This window comes from Erythrolamprus reginae, chromosome 1, assembly GCF_031021105.1.
Source record: "Erythrolamprus reginae isolate rEryReg1 chromosome 1, rEryReg1.hap1, whole genome shotgun sequence".
NCBI classification, from domain to species: Eukaryota; Metazoa; Chordata; class Lepidosauria; order Squamata; family Dipsadidae; genus Erythrolamprus; species Erythrolamprus reginae.
In genome coordinates, this window is record NC_091950.1 from 153,185,094 (window position 1) to 153,208,592 (window position 23,499).

At 43.9% G+C, this 23,499-nt stretch overlaps 1 protein-coding gene across 1 annotated transcript in view; it reads right to left on the reverse strand.

Annotated features, from left to right (window-relative positions):
- The window catches only part of GYPC (glycophorin C (Gerbich blood group)), a 64,228-nt gene extending 41,651 nt beyond the window's left edge, over positions 1-22,577 (reverse strand). The window contains exon 1 of the mRNA XM_070729976.1: positions 22,296-22,577. Coding sequence (XP_070586077.1) covers positions 22,296-22,332 — 37 coding nt within the window. The 5' untranslated portion in view covers positions 22,333-22,577. The remainder of the gene's footprint in view (positions 1-22,295) is intronic.
- Positions 22,578-23,499: the final 922 nt, after the last annotated feature.

Genomic DNA, 23,499 nt, shown 5'->3' on the forward strand with positions numbered 1-23,499 from the left:
TCTGATAAGCAAAGTCAACGGGGAAGCCAGATTTATTTAACAACTGTGTTACTAACTTAACAAGTGCAATGATTCACTTAACTGTGGCAAGAAAAGTCATAAAATGGGGCAAAACCTATTTAACTAACTTAACAATAGAAACTTTGCTAAGTAGTCATAAGTCAAGGATATGTAAGGGGAAAGATATCATATCTAGCATTTGCAAAAGATAGGAATCAAAGATCATAAATATCTACAGCAAAGATGCTTGGACAAAGCAAGTAATTTTAAACTTTTGAAACCCAAACTAACGAACAAACAAACCCTCACTTCAGGCTGTAAGTTGAAAAGGAAAGATTTATGCCTTCCTCTCCAGTGGCAATACCTTCCTTAATTTTCTTATTGTTTACTGTAGTTCTTGAAAGAAAAGGCAGAAGTTTTAAAAAGTGCATACAATGTTCAAAGTAAAACCCATGGGGATTTGAAAGAATAAGACAAGAGATATGGAGAGAAAGCTCCACAAAGCTCAGGCTAAAGTTTGAAAGTTTAATAGGTTCTGTTCTTCCACACACACACACCTTCCTCCAGACAGATCACAGTGCTATACAATAGTAATGACTCTGTTTTACTATGGATGGCTTAACCACAAGTTATGTTTAAAAAGGAAAGGGGCATTGGTCTTACGTGATATGCTCCTTCTCGTAGGGTGGAGCTAGCATCCAGAAATGGGTTGACCTCATCCATTCAGCCTGCAAGACTGAGTCTGTCCATCTTTCTTTGAGGGCTGTGCTTTTGCCTGGAATCCCCAGTTACAACGAAGCCGAAGAGCAGAGACTTGATGTGGTACCTCCATGTAACGTTGGATTCAATGGGAACGGTGACAGGAAGACATACAGCAAATGGTCAGTCATCCACAGGCGGGGCTGGATGCTAGTTCCACCCTATGAGAAGGAGCATTATCAGGTAAGACCAACGCCCCTTCTCCATACGGGGTTGACCTATCATTCAGGAAGAGGTGTTGGTCCTACCTGATATGCCTCTTGTACAATGGTGGATAGAGCAGTCATGCATTGGTTAATCCTGTCTGCTTGGTGGACTAAACCTGGCAAAGCTTCTAATGTTGTTGTTATTGATTCCTGCGTCCAGTTTGAACAAAGGAGTGGCAGATTCTGATGTGCCACAGGCATCACATCCTACTACAACATCCTAAGTTAACCAAAACCATAAACCACATAGGGAGGGTCTCGCTGCTATATCCACCATCGCAGAAGAAGCGTATCAGGTAAGACCAATGCCTTCTCCTTTATGGTGGATATAACAGCCATGCATGGGACATACCCAAGCTGACAGTCCAATACAGGTCTAATTGGTTGACAAGACCTCAATCCCACACAACTTGCTGATGCATCCTCCACCAAAGGATGCCTCTGCTGATGCATAAGAATCAATTTTGTAATGTGTTACAAACAGCATAGGGGTAGTCCAGGTAATTACCCAGCACACCTCTCTAGCAATACCTGAGTTGCCCAACTATTATCCAAACACTTTAACAAATGAAGAGCTGCAGCACAACCATCCAAAACTGATAAAAAGAACTGGAGCCAGAAATCAAAAACAATATTAGAAGCTTTGGCAGGCTCAGTCCAATCACCAAGCAGACAGGATTAACCCATGCCTGGGTCCTATATCCACCATGAGGGAGAATGGGACATAATCAAGCAGTCTGTCCTTCAGGAGGGAAGGAACTAGTCATATCAATATTGTGCATCCTGCACCCGTTGCAATACTCTATGTCCAAATGCTGCTTCTAACGATGAAAATTTGTCAATCTTATAATGTCGGACAAACTGTGTTTTTGAGATTCTTCTGTGCAGTATAGTCCTTAGTGATTTGGGGAAACATCTAAACATTTGGTTCTTGATTTAGGTTTGCCTACTGCTTCTACTGTTTTTTTCTAGCTTTTAATAAATCTGCTAATATCTGTATGTTTTATAGAGCCAGTTCTACCTTGATGTTAACTAGAAACATAGAAACATAGAAGTCTGACGGCAGAAAAAGACCTCATGGTCCATCTAGTCTGCCCTTATACTATTTTCTGTATTTTATCTTAGGATGGATATATGTTTATCCCAGGCATGTTTAAATTCAGTTACTGTGGATTTATCTACCACGTCTGCTGGAAGTTTGTTCCAAGGATCTACTCCTCTTTCAGTAAAATAATATTTTCTCATGTTGCTTTTGATCTTTCCCCCAACTAACTTCAGATTGTGTCCCCTTGTTCTTGTGTTCACTTTCCTATTAAAAACACTTCCCTCCTGGACCTTATTTAACCCTTTAATATATTTAAATGTTTCGATCATGTCCCCCCGTTTCCTTCTGTCCTCCAGACTATACAGATTGAGTTCATTAAGTCTTTCCTGATACGTTTTATGCTTAAGACCTTCCACCATTCTTGTAGCCCGTCTTTGGACCCGTTCAATTTTGTCAATATCATTTTGTAGGTGAGGTCTCCAGAACTGAACACAGTATTCCAAATGTGGTCTCACCAGCATTCTATATAGCGGGATCATAATCTCCCTCTTCCTGCTTGTTATACCTCTAGCTATGCAGCCAAGCATCCTACTTGCTTTCCCTACCGCCTGACTGCACTGTTCACCCATTTTGAGACTGTCAGAAATCACTACCCCTAAATCCTTTTCTTTTGAAGTATTTGCTAACACAGAACTGCCAATACAATACTCAGATTGAGGATTCCTTTTCCCCAAGTGCATTATTTTACATTTGGAAACATTAAACTGCAGTTTCCATTGCTTTGACCATTTATCTAGTAAAGCTAAATCATTTACCATATTACAGATGCCTCCAGGAATATCAACCCTATTGCACACTTTAGAGTCATCGGCAAATAGGCAAACCTTCCCTACAACTAGAGATGTTTGTTTGTTTGTTTATTTAATTTGTATGCCGCCCCTCTCCGTAGACTAGGGGCAGCTCACAACAGTAATAGAAAACAATATATAATACAAATCTAATACGGTAATTAAAACTAAAAACCCATAATTTAAAAAAAATGTTAGCATTTGTAGTCTTATGAATATTTTTTACCCACACATGTATGGAGTCATTTGGGTTGGATTTTTAAATACAATTGATTAGGCTGGCTTTGGGATGTCAGAATGTATTTATTTATTAACTTACAGTATATGCCACCCATCTTACCAAAGGCTACTCTAGGCAGGTTACAATCATTCAACCATGCCATGTTTTCAGTAAGCTGACTTTATCCAAAGATCAGCTTCACAATGAGTCTTTACTCGGTGGTCTTAAAGGAAAATATCTGAACTGTCCAAGATTAATTTCCCCACAAGGTGTTCTGTACAGGTAAATCATTCTTCAGGGATCAAATTTACCAATACTGACTATGACCTACATTATGTATTATATCTGTTCATAAAAATATAATTGGCTTGTTTTTCTATAACATGCTAAAATCTTAAATAAAATTCAGTGCAATTCCATACTTCAAGAATCCCTTTCAATTATGTTACAGAATTAAAATACACGGTTTATATTTCTACACCGTCTATACTTTCCTGGAAGCACTTCTTTCCCCCCAAACTCAGTTGAAGGAAGAAGGGGGAATTTCAACAGCTGCTGAAAAGTGAGGGATTTGGTTTCTTGAAACCAGCCTGCAGCACCTCATTCAAAGGCCAAAAGTAAATCTCTGCCTATAAAAAGTTGCATATTCCTATTTCAAAACCTTACAGAAGCCCAAACTTTCGATGTTGAAGGTATGTGTCTGGACAATTTTTTAAAATGTTAAGTGAGTGGAATGGGAAAATCCTTGGCATTATTTGGAAGTTAGGAGAACTTCAGCCTTTATGCCAACTTTGTGAAAGGTGAGCCGTTGAGACTGGGGAGCTACAAAAGTGGCTGCAGACTTTCAAATAGTTTCAAGAGCTGCAATCATAAAAAAAACAAAAAAACAAAACAAAACCCAATCAAATAACCAGCAAGCAATGGGAAAAAGTCTGCTTGAAGCTGTGAAGTTGGTCGAAACATTAGATTTAACGAATGAATGCAAATATATATATATGTCTCAAGATAATGTTGCAGGATCCAATCTGGGTAGGTCACTGGCAGAGAGAAGCTCCCTGAAGATGGGCTCCAGTATGAGTCCAAAAGCTCAGAAGACAAAACCTCTTAACCAGGTTACCGACCCAGATTGGATCCTGCAATATTATCCTGGGACACGTATATTTGCCTTCATTCATGATTCTTCCCCCAAAACAAACTCAATTGAATGTAGGTTAGAGTATCTAATCCCCTTCTCAGTGTTTGGTATACCTAAAGATTTGGACATAAAAATAATAGCAGTTCCAACAGATACTGTATTGTAACTGATTCAGTTTGGTTCCCGCAGCATTAGATTTCAGTTGTTCTCAGCGTTGGTTCCTCAGATTTTATAGGAATAATAAAATCTCCCTTAAATCTGGAGACAGCATGGATGTAACCATTTAAAGTTTTGCAGAATTATGGGAAGTGGTGTTGACTTATTTTCTCCAGAGTTCTTTAAAAAAACCATTCCAGTGTAAATCAAAGCCTTGGGATTTCCTAGTAAACTTCCATTAAAGTATTAGCATTTTACCGCTCTGTTATATTCCTAGCCAATATTGTCATTTTTCAGAACTATAGTTCAAACAATTTGTGTAAACTATGTATATATATAAAAGATACACAGCGGTGTATTACAGGGGTGGGTTCTAACTTGCCTCGATGCCAGTTCGCTTCCTCCCATGCCATGACGCTACGCAAAAAATTCCTCCCCTAAAAGTCAAGAAAAAGATGGTGGCCCTTGCGCAGTGCTGGAAACTTGGCTTCTGTGCATGTGCAAAAGAAAAAATTAATCAGAAAAAAATTCCAAAAAAAGATGGTGGCATCCATGGACCGGCACCAACAGAACTGGTCCGTGACACCACCATGACATCACCAGTGTTTTACTACTATAGAACCTGTGCAAACAAGTAGGAGCCCACCTCTAGTGTATTAGCATAATACATCTGAAGCAAGGGATACTTTCATAAACTGGAGATAGTATGGTTTGAGAAGGATTTTATTTATCTACAAACTGTATATCAGAAACAGGCTACTGATTATTCTCAGCAAAAAATTAAGAATGGCCTCTTAATATTATTTTCTCGTTTCCTCAGTGATTCTGGACAGCCATATACACAGGTTGGATAAACTATCTACATTTGAAGTCAGGCGAGAATAAGTCGATTAGAAAGGAAATCAAGGGTCTTGGATGTGCAACATGTGCTATTTCATATAAGAGCACTGTACTTAATGCCGTTTACTTTAGCAATATGTACTGTTTGTCTTCAACCAGGATGGGCAACTTGCAGCACTTTGGCTGAATGTAGCTTTGGAAATACTAAACTGCCGAATTTCAGTTATCTCCCATTGTGGAGTGAGAAGCACATGAACACTGGAGTTGAAATTTAAACAAATTAAGCCAATACAAAATAAACACAATAAAACTCAAAAAACCCTTTGCCCAAACAGAGGAAAAAGGAAAAAAAGAGAAATTCCCTGCCTTGCATTTTTATTGTTTCTTGCATACTGCTCAATAAGACATGCTCCCCAACTACTCATTACCGGACTCCATAGTGTCATCCCCAAACCCCCAACACTTTACCCTTAGATTATCTACGGTTGACCTATCCAGATTCCTAAGAGGTCAGTAAGGGGCGAGTACAAGTGCACTAGAGTGCCTTCCGTCCCCTGTCCTATTACTCTCCTATATCTCCTATATCTCTTCTTCTATTCTTTCATGATATACTCTATTCCTATATACCGTATTTTTCACTCCATAAGACGCAGTTTTTTTCCTCCCAAAGTAGGAAGAAAAATCAGCCCCGTCTTATGGAGCGAAGATGCAGGCAGGGAGGAGGGGGGGAGGCTGCTAACTCGGAAGCGCCATCCCGCCGGCTGGCTGGCTAGCTGCTGCCTGGCCCCCTCCCGCCCGGAGGAGGGTCTCCCTCCGCACCACCAGCAGCGCTCCCCCCGCCAGCCAGCCAGCCAAGCCCCGCGCCCGCCAGAACCGGCTCCTCGCTCTCCCCCCGCCGCCCGCCGCATTTGCAGGAGGTGGGGAGGGTCGGCAAGAGGAAATGCCGGCAAAGGTTTTTCTAAGCGGAGGTCTTCAATGTCGGGGGCGCACGGGCGGTTGCGCGCGCTCCCTATCTCCCTGCTAGCCCACTCGGAATATTCAAAATAAGAAAAGCCTTTGCCGGCGAAGGTTTTTCTTATTTTGAATATTCCGAGTGGGCTAGCAGGGAAATAGGGAGCGCGCGCAACCGCCCGTGCGTCCCAGACATTGAATATCACCTTCGCCGGCCCCGCCTCTCCTGCAACCCCCTTGCTGAGAGCCCGGGACAGAAAGAGACAGAAAGAAAACAAGAGAGAGAAAGTGAGAAGAAGAGAGAGAAAGAGGAGGAGAGAGAGAGAAAGAGAGGGGGAGGGAGAAAGAGAGTGGGAGAGGGGGGAGAGATAGCAAGAGAGGGAGAGAGAGAAAGAGAGAGGGAAAGGGGGGAGAGGGGGGAGAGAAAGAGAGAGGGAGAGGGGGGAGAGATAGCAAGAGGGAGAGAGAGAGAGAGGGAAAGGGGGGAGAGGGGGGAGAGAAAGAGAGAGGGAGAGGGGGGAGAGATAGCAAGAGAGGGAGAGAGAGAAAGAGAGAGGGAAAGGGGGAGAGAGGGGGGAGAGAAAGAAAGAGGGAGGGAGAGAGGAAATAAAGGAAGAGGAGAGAGAGAAAGGAAGAGAAAGAAAGAAAGAGGGATAGAAAGAGAGAGAGTGAGAGATGCTCAGTGAGCCTTTCTTTGAAGTTGCCTTTCTTTCTTTCTTTCTTTCTCTCTTTCTTTCTTTTTCTCTTTCTTTCTTTTTCTCTCTTGCTCTCTCATTCTTTTTTCTTTCTCTTGCTTTCTTTCTTTCTCTTGCTTTCTCTCCTTCCTTCCCTCCTTCCATTTCTTTCATTCCCCCTCTCTATTTTTATTTCTCTTTCATTTTCTTTCTTTCTCTCTTTCTTGCTTTCTTTCTTGCTCTTTTTCTTTCTCTCTTTTACCTTCCCTTCCTCTATTTCTTCTTTTCTTTCTCCTTCCTACCTTCTTCCCTCCCTCCCTCCCTTCAGTCCTTCCTCTCTTACTCTCCCCTTTCATAAGTTTCCTTGCTTCCTTCCTCTGTTCCTGTCCCTTCCCCCTTTCTTTCTTTCTTTCCTTCCTTCCTTCCTTTCCTCCCTCCATTTCTTGCTTTCCTTTTCCTTCCTCCCTTCTTTCCTCCCTCACGCCCTTCTTTCACTCCTTCCTCTCTTCCTCTCCCCTTTTTGGCTCAAAATATTTTTTTTCTATTTTCCTCCTCTAAAATCTAGGTGCGTCTTATCAGCAGGTGCGTCTTATAGAGCGAAAAATACGGTATACAGTATATGTATGTATGTATGTATATATATATATGTATATATGTGTATGTATATGTATATATATGTGTATGTATATATGTGTATATATGTGTATGTATGTATATACAGTGATCCCCCGATTATCGCGAGGGTTCCGTTCCAAGACCCCTCGCAATAATCGATATCTCGCGATGTAGCGGCGCGGAAGTAAAAACACCATCTGTGCATGCGCGCCCCTTTTTCCATGGCCGCACATGCGCAGATGGTGGAGTTTGCGTGTGGGCGGCGGGGAAGACCCCTTCGGCCGCCCAACAGCTGATCTGCTCCGCAGGGCGGCAGCAGCGAGGAGCCGAAGATGGGGTTTCCCCGTTGCCCAGGCAACGGGGAAACCCCATCTTCGGCTCCTCACTGCTGCCGCGCTGCGGAGCAGATCAGCTGTTGGGCGCCGCCCAGGCAAAGGGAAAACTCCAAGATCGCTTGCCGCTTGCCCGTTCGCCCGCCCGGCTGCTCGCTTGCCGCTCGCTTGCCGCTCGCTTGCAGCGCAGCAGCAGCGAGGAGCCGAAGATGGGGTTTCCCCGCCGCCCAGGCAAAGGGTAAACCCCAAGATCGCTTGCCGCTTGCCCGTTCGCCCGCCCGCCCGCCCACCTGCTCGCTTGCCGCTCGCTTGCAGCGCGGCAGCAGCGAGGAGCGGAAGATGGGGTTTCCCAGTTGCCCAGGCAAAGGGGAAACCCCAAGATCGCTTGCCGCTTGCCCGCCCGCCCGCCCGCCCGGCTGCTCGCTTGCCGCTCGCTTGCAGCGCGGCAGCAGCGAGGAGCCGAAGATGGGGTTTCCCCGTTGCCCAGGCAACGGGGAAACCCCATCTTCGGCTCCTCGCTGCTGCCGCGCTGCCGAGCAGATCTGCTGGTGGGCGGCCGAAGGAACCTTCCCTGGGTGCCGCCCGCCGCTCGAGAGCAAGAGGGGGAGAGATAGAGAAAGAGAGAGAAGGAAAGAGATGAGAGAGGGAGGAAGAGAGTGTGAGAGAGGAAGAAGCAAGATAGAGAAAGAGAGAGAGAAAGAAAGATGAGAAAGGAAGGGAGTGACGCCATCGGGTGGAAAAATCGCGATATAGCGATTCGCAATGATCGGGATCGCGAAACTCGGGGGATCACTGTATATATATGTGTGTGTGTATATATATATATGTGTGTGTGTGTATATATGTATATATGTGTATATATATATATATATATATATATATATATATATTCTGTTACTATATTCTATATATTCTATATATTCTATTCCTATATATTCTATTCCTATATCTTCTTTTCTATTCTTTCTTAGATATATTTTACTATGAGTATCTCCTCTATAAACTTCATCATGTATTTTACTATGTGTATATTGATATATACTCACTAAAACCCTCATTGTGTATTGGACAAAATAAATAAATAAATAAATAAATAAATAAATAAATAAATAAATAAATACTTCACATCATTAACCCAGCCCCCTTTCCAAAGGAAGTATGTACTCTAGCAAAAACAAATATTGCTCACTCATGTTGTGATATCCCAACAGAACTTTAGTGTGTAATATAATTTCATCTGTTTCTGTTTCGAGAGAATGTCTAGAGGATTCAGTATAAGCATCTATTAAAAGTGTATTTACTTTAAATTCCATGTGTAAAAATAGTAGACAAACGTTAGCAAGAACAAAAAGGTTTCTCAGATTAAGTTACTGCAACACACTAAGCATATTTTCCCCCTTCTAACATTTTTTTATCCAAAAGGGTCACTCAAGATGGTCAGTTGAAGATAACATAAAGAAAAATTAAAGCATAACTAAAAACAAAGTTAAATAATACTTTAAAAATAATGGATGCTTTAAAACATTTTTAGGTCTTAAGGGGTGAAAGCCAAGGAATGGGATTCATTCCTTGTCTTTCACCCCTTGTCTTTCACCACCTCTTTTAAGTAAGCTTAACATGAAAAAGAAATGGGAAATTATGTTTATAGTACAAATCCACTTTTCAACAGTAATAGCATCCCCCCCCCTCCGAAAAGTTTTACAGACAGTAATTTTCAGCAGAATTTGTCATTTTAATTTGGAGAGACCCCTGCGGCGAAACATATGTTGCAGAACAAATTATATGAGAGGCTGCCCTGCTTTAGAGATTTTGTGAAGTCAACTGGCTTATCTGGCTGCCCATGTACCTTCATTCAGCAAACAAGCAGTCATTGTTTCAGAAATGGATTTAATGACAGTAATTATGGCAATGTCTTGGGATAGCTTATTAATATGGATTCTTCATACTGTTTCCTGCTGGTTTTATATGCCAGGTGGTTGGCACTAGAGATGATCTGAGCTGGGGATGGAAATAATTCATTCTCCAAACATGCTTCTGTAGCTCTTATCACCCTCACTGAGCTCTAATCTACAAGAAAGCCTTTGTTATTCCTTCACCAGACAATACTGTACATTTGCCTGGATTTAAAAAAATTATGCTGATGATCATCTAAATTAGAGATGATGTGTTTCTGTTCTTCTCTGGGGAAAAGACCCATTCATCAAATCATAGCCAATTGGTGTCCAGCCACTCATTTCTGTTCTATGTTAATCAGGAATAATTGCATTCCAATTATGCAAGTGGAAATGTATTATTTACTCTTCCTGATTGGCTCTATAATATCTATAGAAAACAGAATTAAATAAAAGCAGCAGGCTGGATTTGGAACACTTTGACTTAGGAATATGAGGGATGTAGCTTTCTAAATATAGATTTTTCAGGAAACCTCTCTCAAAGAAGCTATAAGTGCACCAACAACCAATTCCCCAATTCTTTTTCGAATTGTATGTTTGAAAAATCAAAAGCTTAAAAGGCAACTTGGTACATATCAGACTTGAAATATCCTGATTAGCTTGTTAAAACTGTCATTTGTAAATAATGAATGCATTTGAGTTTATCTTTATTTGATTTGCAGAGATGAGAACTAGGACATTTCACTGTAGTTGTCAGCCCTGGAGCCATCTTTAATAGGAATCCTCAGATCTGCCACAGCAGTAGATGGGCAAGCTGAGGAAAAGGGTGAAGATAGTGTGGAGTGTATAATCGTAACAATATTTTCCCCTTGGGAATCAAAGATGTTTAGCCTGCACCTTGGGAGGCGTGATTGGAAATTAACCAAAGTTGGGACAGTGACCTGCTTGGGCCATGTGATGCATATGTAGATAGTAGGGAAGAAACTTTGACGTTACTTTGGGTGGGGAAAACCCAGGGCTTTCAGATTTGGGGGTTTCCCACATGCAGCCATGGGCTGCTGCCCACACAAGAGGGGGGGGACACAGTGGGGATAGCAAAAATAGAGCTTACATATAGTAGATAATGTATATTTTTGGGTGCCTGTGTATAATATGTATGTACACATATGGCATACATATAGGATTAAATAGTATATTTTGAACGTTCAAGTAATAGTAAATATCTTGTATCTCTTTGAGGTGAGGAGAGGCCAGGCACCCTAACCCAAACCCTTGATGTGAGTGATGTTAAGTTGGCCACCTTTAAGCCGGTCACATCACCTTTAAACCACCCCCTGTCACATGATCATCAAGCCACTCCCACAAAATAAGCCATGCCCACAGTGTGGCAGTAAAGAATTTTGTGACCCTTCACTGCCCAGATGTGCCAATATGAAATCTCTAATAAATTCATGCATTGAGGAAGATTCCTGTCTCAGAGTTTTGAGTTTAGATTCTGTTGGTGATGTTACTTGGAACACTTGTTTAATGAAGAGTTATAGGCCATGATGAAAAAGTAACTTTTCGACCTATTCTCTCACATACAACCGTCTCTTGTAAAGCCAAAGAAAAGCTGAAGTAAGATCCTAAATCAATCCCAATACAGTAGTCCCTCGCTATACCGCGCTTCACCTACTGCGGCTTCACTTCATCGTGGGTTTCTGAGGAAGTCGATCGGCAGATTTAAACAGCCTACCGAACTCAATCGGCAGGTTTTTCAAAAAATATATATATATCTAAAATTGTAAATACTGTATTTAAATACTGTATCTAAAATAAATACTGTGTGGGAAGGGTTTATAAACACTTAAAACAATGAAAACTTACCAAACAATTAGAATATATCAGTCGATAAATTCCCCATCGCGGATTTCACCTATCGCGGCCAGGTCTGGAACGTAACACCAGCGATAGGTGAGGGACTACTGTATGTACCAAGAGAAATTCCTTGTGTGTCGAATTACACTTGGCCAATTCAATACAGTGGTACCTCGAGATACGAGTTTAATTCGTTCCGGACCTGGGCTCTTAAGTCGAGCAGCTCTTATCTCGAACGACTTTTCCCCATAGGAATTAATGTAAATAATTTTAATTGGTTCCAGCCCTCAAAAAACTCACAAAGTTAGTCTAAATTATGCAGAAAGACATGTTTTTAATGAAGAAATGTACATGTACATATAAATGAATAATGAATGGGTGAATGAATGGACGGAGGGTGGGAAGGAAGGAAGGAAGGAAGGAAAGAGGGAAGGGACAGGAACAGAGGAAGGAAGCAAGGAAACTTATGAAAGGGGAGAGTAAGAGAGGAATGAGTGAAGGGAGGGAGGGAGGGAAGAATGTGGGAAGGAGAGAGAAAAGAAGAAATAGAGGAAGGGAAGGTAAAAGAGAGAAAGAAAAAGAGCAAGAAAGAAAGCAAGAAAGCAAGAAAGCAAGAAAGGGGGAAGGGACAGGAACAGAGGAAGGAAGCAAGGAAACTTATGAAAGGGGAGAGTAAGAGAGGAATGAGTGAAGGGAGGGAGGGAAGAAGGTGGGAAGGAGAAAGAAAAGAAGAAATAGAGGAAGGGAAGGTAAAAGAGAGAAAGAAAAAGAGCAAGAAAGAAAGAAAGAAAGAAAGAAAGAAAGAAAGAAAGAAAGAAAGAAAGAAAGAAAGAAAGGGGGAAGGGACAGGAACAGAGGAAGGAAGCAAGGAAACTTATGAAAGGGGAGAGTAAGAGAGGAATGAGTGAAGGGAGGGAGGGAGGGAAGAAGGTGGGAAGGAGAAAGAAAAGAAGAAATAGAGGAAGGGAAGGTAAAAGAGAGAAAGAAAAAGAGCAAGAAAGAAAGAAAGAAAGAAAGAAAGAAAGAAAGAAAGAAAGAAAGAAAGGGGGAAGGGACAGGAACAGAGGAAGGAAGGAAGGAAACTTATGAAAGGGGAGAGTAAGAGAGGAATGAGTGAAGGGAGGGAGGGAGGGAAGAAGGTGGGAAGGAGAAAGAAAAGAAGAGGAAGGGAAGGTAAAAGAGAGAAAGAAAAAGAGCAAGAAAGAAAGAAAGAAAGAAAGAAAGGGGGAAGGGACAGGAACAGAGGAAGGAAGCAAGGAAACTTATGAAAGGGGAGAGTAAGAGAGGAATGAGTGAAGGGAGGGAGGGAGGGAAGAAGGTGGGAAGGAGAAAGAAAAGAAGAAATAGAGGAAGGTAAAAGAGAGAAAGAAAAAGAGCAAGAAAGAAAGAAAGAAAGAAAGAAACAAACAAAGGCAACTTCAAAGAAAGGCTCACTGAGCATCTCTCACTCTCTCTCTCTTTCTATCCCTCTCTTTCTCTCTCTCCCCCCTCTCTCTTTCTCTTTCTCTCCCCCTCCTGGACTCCCGGCTTGGAAGCGGGGGGGGGGCGGCGGAACGTCTTTGGCCACTTAGCTCTTCCTCCGAAAGGAAAGCGTGGAGGCTGCCTCTCTCCTCCCATATTCTGCCCCCCTCCCAGCTTCCAAGCGGAGCGGCCTGAGGGGTCCGGTGCGGCGCTGCCTCCTCCCGCCCCCGCTCGGCGGGAGCCGGACCCGGCCGCCCCCCCCCCCCAGCAGAAGCCAAGCCCCTGTGCCGCTTTCCTTCTTCCCTTTGCGCCTTCCAAAGCAGCGCTGGGCGAAAGGGAAAAGGCGGCGGCTTAAGCCCTTCCCTGTGCTTCGGAAGCCGCCGAACGCCGTCAGAGGGGCGCATCAGCGGCGGGAGCCGGACCCGGCCGCCGCCCCCCCCAGCAGAAGCCAAGCCCCCCCCAGCCGAGCCTGGTGGCAAGCTCGCCCCCGAGATCCAGCGCACAAAGAGGCATCTCTCGCCTTCTGCCGCTGGCCGCCCGCTCTCTTTCGCCCAGTGCTGCTTTGGAAGGCGCGATGGGAAGAAGGAAAGCGGCACTGCGGGCGGCCAGCAGCAGAAGGCGAGAGGTGCCTCTTCGATGTGCGCGGACCCCCCCACCCCCAGCAGAAGCCAAGGAGCCCCAGAGTGGGGCGGCAGGGGAGGCGACCGCCTCTCCGCTCGCCAAGTGCCACTCACCAAGTGCCTCTTCGTGTGCTCGATCTGCCGGAGAGCCTTCTGCTGCTAGCCGCCCGCCCTCTTTCGTCCAGCGTCGCTTCGGAAGCCGCCGAACACCGTCAGAGGGGCGCGATGCTTTAGGAAGGCAAGCAGCAAAGCGGCACTTGGTGAGCGGCGAGGCGCTTTGCTGCTTGCCTTCGTAAAGCATCGCGCCCCTCTGACGGCGTTCGGCGGCTTCCGAAGCGACGCTGGGTGAAAGAGGGCGGGCGGCTAGCAGCAGAAGGCTCTCCGGCAGATTGAGCACGCGAAGAGGCACTTGGTGAGTGGCACTTGGCGAGCAGAGAGGCAGTCGCCTCCCCTGCCGCCCCACTCTGGGGCTCCTTGGCTTCTGCTGGGGGTGGGGGGGGGTCCGCGCACATCGAAGAGGCACCTCTCGCCTCCTGCCGCTGGCCGCCCACCGTGCCGCTTTCCTTCTTCCCATCGCGCCTTCCGAAGCAGCGCTGGGGGGAACGCTCGTATCCCGAATGTGAGCTCGGGAGTCGAGCAAAAATGTCTCTCCCCTCCCAGCTCGTATCTCGGAATCCTCGTAAGTAGAGCAGCTCGTATGTCGAGGTTCTACTGTACTATTTTATTCTATTCTATGTTAAATTGTGGTTGCTAAATAAGGACTACCTAGTGACAGAAACCTTTTTTAGAAAACCTGCAGAGAGATTCTTCTATTGATATGTTGTATTTATTTAAAAAAAACGAACAGTTGTAGATCCTAGATCACATTATCCAACGTTTTGTCTGTGTTTGAATGACAGAACGATTTGAAATTATTTGCTGTTTTACGGTAACCTTTATAACATATGAACTCTACGCTTTCAATAAGTGGCCTCATCAAACGTCTAGCTGAGAAGACTCTTATTTTAATGTAAACATAGTTAAAATGAAAAACATCATATTTCCATACATATGACACTGCCTAATCAGAATGAAACATCAGTTCAATAACACTATAAATGTTTTGTTTGTTATGAAACACCCAGATTCACATTCCATTGTTATCAACAATGGTTTGTATTTCTCTGCTCTTCTGAGAATGAGAATATAGCACTGCAGAGGCAAGATAACAAGCTGCAGGATTAGGTCCTCACAGCCAGAAACCTTCCAAAAAACAGTACAACATCAGTCTTTCCTCCCCCCTTCCCTCTCTCTCTTTCCTCCCTCTCCCCTCCCTCCCTCTCTCTCTTTTCCTCCCTACTTATAAAAACAGCCACTGAAACAGCTTGTTTTCTCCATTGCAGGAAATTAGGAGAAATGGTGGCAAGCAAAAAGGCAGGCATTGTTTCTACAAGATCAAGCTAATTATTCATTTTTCAAGGAGGAAAATAAGCAGGCAGGCAGGGAGAAAACGTATCTTCCCTTCCTTCCTTTTAGGAAAGGAAGCAAAAGGATTCTTGGTTTCTCCTGTTTATCATGAGACAGGAAGTGATTGGGAGGTTTTTTTTTCTCCCTTTAAGCAATGGGAAGTGAGGGGGAGGCAGTAGGATATCATTCAGTGAACTTTTCATGACTGCCTCCGACATAGCGTCACCACTAAGAGGGGCTCATTTTTACCAGATGAGGGGCAGCAAAAGCCTTGGATTCCTATGTGCACATCTCTCTGCGCCCTTTTGGATAGGCTTGAAGTCCCACCCAAGAAGGCAATTCTTAATGTTTTCTCATAAATTTCTCAAAGATGTATATATTGTCTTTGGCTTCAAAATGAAAGTTCCAAGGCAACTTGCAATAATATGGGTTTCTTAAAAAAAAAAAAGCAATTCACAACAAAATGTGTTGCTGATTTGAACTTTTGTTTGCACCCTGGTGATCACACTGCTAGGACCAAACTGTGAGGCAAGAAGTCCCTCCAAATAATTTTATCAGCAGTAATTTTATATATTTGTGTTTTTAAAAAGAACTAACCAATAGCTAAACGCGTATTAAAACCCACTGGAACAAAAATGTCTCCTAAAGGATTGCCTTTTGGGGATAGCCAACATATGAAAAACTTCATAAGAATATAGCTTTATTGCCTCCAGGTCAACATTTTTGTTCGTTCTTTATTTCCCTCCCCCCTCCTTAATGCAAGACAAGACATAAAATCTCTCAAGGACATTAAAAAAAGGAACACCAGCAGAGAAAAGTTTTTCTAATATGCTTTTCCCAAAAGCAAACCATCAGTTCTTATGTTTGTTTTCTAGATGCAGTCCTTCAGTTATGGTGACATTTCTGACACTAAACAAAATGAATGTACTTGGCCTTTTGATTGTAAAGACTATTAAGGTTTGTTGCAAAATTTACATTTCTCACATTCATATTTATTTAAACTTATAGGCCGCCCTTCCCCTAATGGACTCAGGATGGCAGACAACAATAAAAATACAATAATAAAAATGCAAATTTTGAAACCCTAATATCAAAACATTCATACTTCATTCGTTCATCATTACTGGCCGCAGCATAGTATAATGCTCAACTGCCCCGATCTACTTGCAGAGCCATGTTTTTAAGTCCTTTCGGAAGGCCTGGAGGGTTGGGAGTCTGGGACCATACAAATTTCTGGAGGGAAATTGATTCCAGAGGACCAGAGCTGCCACAGAGAAGTCCCTTGCCCGCAGCTGAAATTGCTTGGCTGAACAAACCTGGAGAAGGTCAATTCTTTGGGCTCTGATCGGTCACTGGGACATGTAAGGCAAGAGACAGTCCTGTAAATAATCTGGTCCTAAGCCATATACGGCTTTTATAGGTAATAACCAACACCTTAAATTGCATTCAGAGACCAATCGGAAACTAGTGTCCGAATGCAACCGTGGGAATGTTGCAATAGCTGTAAATGTGAAAAACATTCAAGTCACTTTTTTCTATGCCGTTGTAACTTCAAACAGTCACACAACAAACTGTTGTAAGTTGAGGACTACTTGTATTCTGGGGTGGCTGTTACCTTCAAATGGAAATGGGCTGAATTTTAGATAACTTTGGATTAGATGACCTGCTGTTCTTTTGTGTGCTTGCAGTTTTATGATGCACCTAATTATATGGATGCTGGAATAATTACTCCAAAGATGAACAGCATCAGTACATGGCATGGCCTGACAAATGCTGGGAAACATATTTTTATTTTATATATTGGCATAGACAGATTTACCTAATAATCTATGAGAGGGACCCTTGACATATTTTCTCCTATCAGTGGCACATTTTTGTAAGTAAGCCAGGAGCCTGACTCTCCCAATATTCCGTATTTAGTACGTTAGCAGAATGTTAATGCCATGCAGGCGGAGAAGACACTGTAGAAGGATTAAAGGGATGCATTTTGATTTTCTATAGATACTGAAGCTTGTATCAGAAGCGGGGATGGAGGTGAGGAAAAGAGAAAACAGTATTTTGAAAGGGCCCATATGTGAAATGGATTTTTTTGGGGTCAAAAATTATCAAAACTCCAAGGATCCTTCCCACTTCCTGTCAAGAATTGCTCAGATCAGAAAGCTTGAAGAAGAAATCTTTTGACAGGAAATCGAGTTAGGACTGTAATTGAAGCCCCAATTAATGCCATGAAGTTGATCACATGACCAGAAGCAATTTTACAACTCATGGGGCAGTTGTTAAGCGAGCACATTGGCTGTAAAGTGAATGTGGCAGCCATTAAGCAAACCTATTGTTTGCTATGAGGTGATTTTTGCCAAACACTGCAAGTAAACCCTGTTGTATGGCAAAAATTTCATGTGACCGTGGGGCATTGCAAACAGCCAAGGGCCAAAAAAGTGGCCATTGTGACTGAGAGTGGGGCAAATGTTGGATCTTCATAACTTTTTCAGAATCCGGAACTTCAGTAACTGGCCTTAAATCAAGGACCACCTGCAGTTCCAATTCTCTTCTGGAGAAATTTGTTATTTAGGAATTGGGGAAGGCAAATGGCAGTTCCTTCGTGGTAGCTGAAGAACACTCCTCCGTAAACCTCACTGTTAGAGCCTTCTCTGTGGGAGCTCCAGCCTTCTGGAATCAGCTTCCCCCAAGATTTGTACTGCCCGCACCCTCCTCGCCTTTCGCAAGAGTCTAAAGACTCAATTATGCCGCAAGGCTTGGGGCTATTAGACTCTAGTCCCCTGGCCTACAAAATGTAATGTATGTTGTTGTGTGAATTGAAATGATTGATTTTCAATTCTATTGGGGGTTTTTTTAGACTACCGTATTTTTCGCTCTATAAGACGCACCTGCTGATAAGACGCACCTAGATTTTAGAGGAGGAAAATAGAAAAAAAATATTTTGAGCCAAAAAGTAGGCTAAAATATTTATTACAATAACACTGCCCTAGGGGAATTGGAAAAATATACAAACAAGCAACAGCAAATAAATAGCTCTAAATATTTTAGAATCCAAAGAAAGGAGAAGGCTGCATTCTCCTCGGAGAGCGTTAGCTTTACGGGCTAATCTCCCAAATACGTCGTGGGAGGAGGAAGAGGAGGCATAATAGGTGGGGGGCTGGGCTGCTGGTGACCGAAGCCTGGATACTCTCTCATTCAGGCTCTGCTTGGCTGCGGTGGCCAAGCTTGGGAAGCGGGAAAGCCAAGAGCGCCCAGCCATGAGGAGTGCGGGAAGGGAAAGTTAATAAGGTTACCCAAAACAACTGAAGTGAGAACGGCAGCAGCTGTTGTCGCTTCCCCTTGGCTGCCGCATCTCTCCGCCGACCGGCTGCGAGCGACTGGCTGGGTTTTGGGTCTTCGAGACCTCCCCGCGTCCGCCCGAGAGGGGGAAAGAGAAGAATGGAGAGAGAGCCGCGCGCCGGAGGCGGACGCCACTGCCGCCTCAACAGCAGCCACGGGAGGGGAGTCGCTGGAGCTGCTCCCGGACTTTTCACCAAGGCCAATGCCACCAGCCCACATGCCCGCCTCTCCCTGCGGCGGCGGCGGCGGCGGTAGTGCTGCCCATTTTTTTGAGTAGTGCCCGGTGCTTCCCGGCGAGGAGGAGGAGGAGCTGGGCTCCGGAGGGGCACACAGGGAAGGGCTTGAGCCACCGCCTTCTCCTTTCCTGCTGCGTCGGTGGCTTCCCTCACAAAAGGCTGCGCCCGGTGCCGGCTGTTTGCCCCGCGGCTCTCGGGATAAGCAGCACGCGAGGCTGCGGCGAGAAACAGCAGCAGGAAAGGAGAAGGCGGCGGCTCAAGCCCTTCCCTGTGCGCCCCTCCGGAGCCCAGCTCCTCCTCCTCTTCGGCGTAAGGCGGAAAGCCTCATTTTTTTGAGGGGAAAAGACGTCGGCTGAGGGGTGCCCGGTGCTTCCCGGCGAAGAGGAGGAGGAGCTGGGCTCCGGAGGGGCGCACGGGGAAGGGCTTGAGCCGCCGCCTTCTCCTTTCCTGCTGCTGTTTCTCGCCGCAGCCTCGCGTGCTGCTTATCCCTCGCTGAGGCGAGAGAGCCGCGGGGCAAACAGCCGGCACCGGGCGCAGCCTTTTGCGAGGGAAGCCACCGACGCAGCAGGAAAGGAGAAGGCGGCGGCTCAAGCCCTTCCCTGTGCGCCCCTCTGGAGCCCAGCTCCTCCTCCTCCTCGCCGGGAAGCACCGGGCACCCCTCAGCCGACGTCTTTTCCCCTCAAAAAAATGAGGCTTTCCGCCTTACGCCCTGCCTGATCCCACGCTTTCCACCCGCAAAGATTAGCCTAGAGGCTTCGCCCTTCCCGCCCGCTCCCCCAGGAAAGATAAAGCAGCCTGGCTCCCTTTTCCCTGGCCCTTATCTTCACAGCTCAGGCAGCGCTGGACTCCCCGCAGGGGAGTTCTACTGTATATCGCCGCCCCCCCCTCTGCTTCAGCGCCTCCCCCCCTCCCTGCCTGCATCTTCGCTCCATAAGACGCCGCTGATTTTTCATCCTACTTTGGGAGGAAAAAAACTGCGTCTTATGGAGCGAAAAATACGGTAATTAGTTAAATTAATTGGATTAGGATGTTTATATTGTTTTTTATATGTTATAAGCTGCCCCAAGTCCTCCGAGAAGGGCGGCATATAAATTCAACAAATAAACAAACAAACAAATAAATAAATAAATAACATTTTCTGCTCAAAGTTCAGGAAGTCCGCATAAATCAGGAAGGGGTGAAGGGGAAATAAGGAAGCTTAGCTAGATTCTCTTCAAACCTGGTGCTGACACTGCTGCTTTAAGAGTACAAAAAAGCTATGCCTGAAGGGTGATATCAGCTGATATTGTCAGGCAGAGCTGCAAGCTTTGAAATTCAGGTGTTAAGGGGGATGCTTTCTGCCTTCTTACATTAAAAGAAAGCCTGTGTACTGTATACTTTTTTCTTACTCAATCCAAACCCCATGGGAATTATTTTGCACACATACCATATAACCTTTTGATAGCTACATCGACAATTATTGAAAAGGTGAAATCCAATAGATTTTTTTGATTCCAATAAATGTGCAATCCAATTTACTTTGGATTTCAATCTGCTATAATGAAACACTGCAAAATAAGAGCAAATCCAATAGAAGTCACTGGGTCATTGATCTCTCCTAAGCAATGGTATCTCTGTAATTTTGTATTACTGGTAGCTCTGCTACCATTAAAGTCCCACCTAACAAAGGAAACTTCTTTCCCCCCAATCAAGTAAAATCTCTATTTTCAGTAGATAGTTGAACCAATTGCTTTCTTTAATGGGCTACATTACTTTGGAAAGAATTTCTTGGGGAAATCTTAGATGGGACTTTAAGTGAGTAATGGATGGATTCAAAGCCAAAGGTGAGGCTATTGGTACACTTTGTCTAACACAGTGGTTCTCAACCTTTTTAATGCCGCGACCCCTTAATACAGTTCCTCATGTTGTGGTGACCCTCAACCATAAGTCTAGTGCCAATTCTCCCAACAGAGCTTTAAGCTGATTGGCAGGAAGGTCAGAGGGACACCCCCAATGTAAACACCTGATTGGCCAGCATTGATTGCAAAAATATGTTCCAAGGCACCAGAATAGAAGCTTAGGTTTCTAACATCATGGGAAATCTGTCTTTTCCTATGGTCTTAGGCAACCCCTGTGAAATGGTCATTCGACCCCCAAAGGGGTCACGACTCCTAGGTTGAGAACCACTGGTCTAACACTTCTTAACCCCCACATTTCCTGTTTCTTTTTTGCCTTTTACTCCTCACACAGTTGTGTAAGTAACACCTTGCACAGTTACTTACACAGTTCTAGAAGTATGGTGCCATTGCTTATAAATTGATTTAGGATGCGCCCAAAGGATCACAGAGTAGCAACTATTTGCATTTTACTTTTGTAAGTCAAAATAAAAGCCATTGAGCGAGGGCTAGCAAAAAATTGAAAGGCATAACTGCAAAAGCTGTGCATTTGCAAATATTTATCACAGAAGAGGGAAGGCAGCAAAATATCTTGCATCCTTCCCTTGAAACTCCACCTAGCAACCGGAAAACATGTTTATTACACATTTCCACTGAAGCAGGATACAGGTCTCAATGCCATCCCATCATTTGGCAATTGGACAACTTCGGATGAAGCCTAAACTTAGTCAACAACAATTAGTTTATGTTAATATGTCTGCTCTCATAGACCTTGGCAACCCTTTGATAACCGTCTGTGGCTTGAACACGTGACAGGAACGAGAGATACAGTCTCCACTGTTTTGGATTTGCTCTTCCCCTGCTAATTTTTTTTATGTTGGTTTTAAAGCGGGAGGCAAGGCCTAATTTTGATGTAAGGTACTTCTGTAGAAGCCACAGTCCCTGATATTACGGGTCAACATATTAACGGCGTCGAACGTTATGAAACCAGTTCCCTCTCTCGCTTGCAATATGATCTCGGCCTAACTTCTCAGTTTGAGGGTCGGGTTGAGGATCAAATGTTGGTTCACCGCCCACATGAATCTCCCTGGGCTAACTCGGTTCCTGCTTTATAACTTTTTAACGAAGTACAGTACATAACATTCTGGAAACAGGAAACACGCCCGCCCACTTTCCCCCCCCTCAATCGGCTGTCATTCACTGGCTGTGAATAAAAGAAGAATAAAAAACGATCGGGAAACAAAAATGCATTGTGGCTAAATATAGACCGTCAGTTTGGGGCTTGGCTCTCATGTTACCAAGAGACAGTTCCCTGTCTGTGTTTGAGCAAGGTGCTAACACCTCAAAGGAGGCACAGAGGAAGAAGCAGAACGCGGTTAAACAACTGCGTTTCCCCCACCTTTTGGCGAAAAGGGACATTTAACCCTTTAATCGCTCCTTTTCAGCTCCCCTTTCAATTGCACTTTCAGCTAAGCCGTTGAAAAAAACAAATAAAATAAATGTTGATCTTTGCAAACGAGTGTTGGATTCCTGCCTGATCCCAGGCACGCATGCACTGCTTCTGCAGCTTGCTTTTTTTTCACACCCACCAACACTCGGCAAATGCAGGCAAGAGAGGAGTAAAGTTTCCAGAACTTACTTTAGAAAGTTTTTTTTTTGAGAGAGAGAGAGAGAGAAAAGAGAGAGCAAGGCAGCGATTTCCTCCCCCACCCCTTCTTTTTTTAAACCCACGAAGCGTTAAGAGTTGTACGTTTGTCATTTTACACAGAAGGAGGACTGTTTGAGTACTCACGCGGAGCAGAGGTGGTTGTACTATTAAGGAAAGTCATCCTGTAAGCATTCAGAAATGCTCTCCCCTTGCTTGCTTTTTTTTTTTTTTTTGCACAGACTGTGTGCTTCCCTATCCACGTCCAAAGATGAGTGAAGCAAAGTTGTAGCAAAGACCGGGGAAGCAAACGGGAGAAAGCCTCGCTTGTTCAGATGCTTCCAGCATGGTTCTTGACCATTTACCACTGGAAAAGGAAACAGCGCATTCAGCTTGCATGAAAAGGGGAGGAGCCTGGCTTTTTTAGATAAGCCCCAGCTTCTCTTTTTTTTACTTTATTTTTTTAAAAAAATAGGCAGTCTTCCTCTTCTGCCAATATTTACTGTGGGATATTTCCATCTTTAGCAAGGGATACAGTTTTCATTGTTCTTTTGCCTCTACAACAACAGGTTTTGCAGAGTTTTGTAATCTTTCTAAAACTTAAAAAAAAACCCTTAGAAAAGAAGCAGTAGAAAAACTTTAAAAATGGAGCAGGAGATGAGAAGATCCTCCTTTGACTTTCTAGCTTGTTGTAAAGTCTTGAGATGGCCTTGAAACCAACTAAAATGTTTAGTCTCAGTAATAAATCAATAATAATGTGTAGAATACTTCTTTTACAAGATTTTAAGGGAACTATCCTATGTATACTATATATTTATTTTTATTTATTTATTCGATTTTTATGCCGCCCTTCTCCTTAGACTCAGGGCAGCTTACAACATGTTAGCAATAGGACTTTTTACAGAGCCAGCATATTGCCCCCACAATCTAGGTCCTCATTTTACCCACCTCGGAAGGATGGGAGGCTGAGTCGACCTTGACCCAGTGATGAGATACATAGATTTCGCAAGGCCCTGAAGACCCATCTTTGTTGGCAGGAATGGGGGCCGTCAGTGTTAAAAACTACTCCGCCCGATGAATGGCTTATCCAACTGGATGAATGTGGATGATTGTGTTTTTTAGAATATCTGGGATTTTAGGAATTTTTAGAACTTTTAATATGAGATTTCTACACGCTTGTATTTTGTATTTATCCCTGTTGTTAGCTGCCCTGAGTCGCTTGAGAAGGGCGGCATAGAAATCTAATAAATCTAATCTGACGCAATCTAATATATACTATGGGTTGTAATAATGATTAGCTAAAATCCTGAGAATTTCAAAGCATGAGCTCTAGGCCTACCTTAAGCCTGAA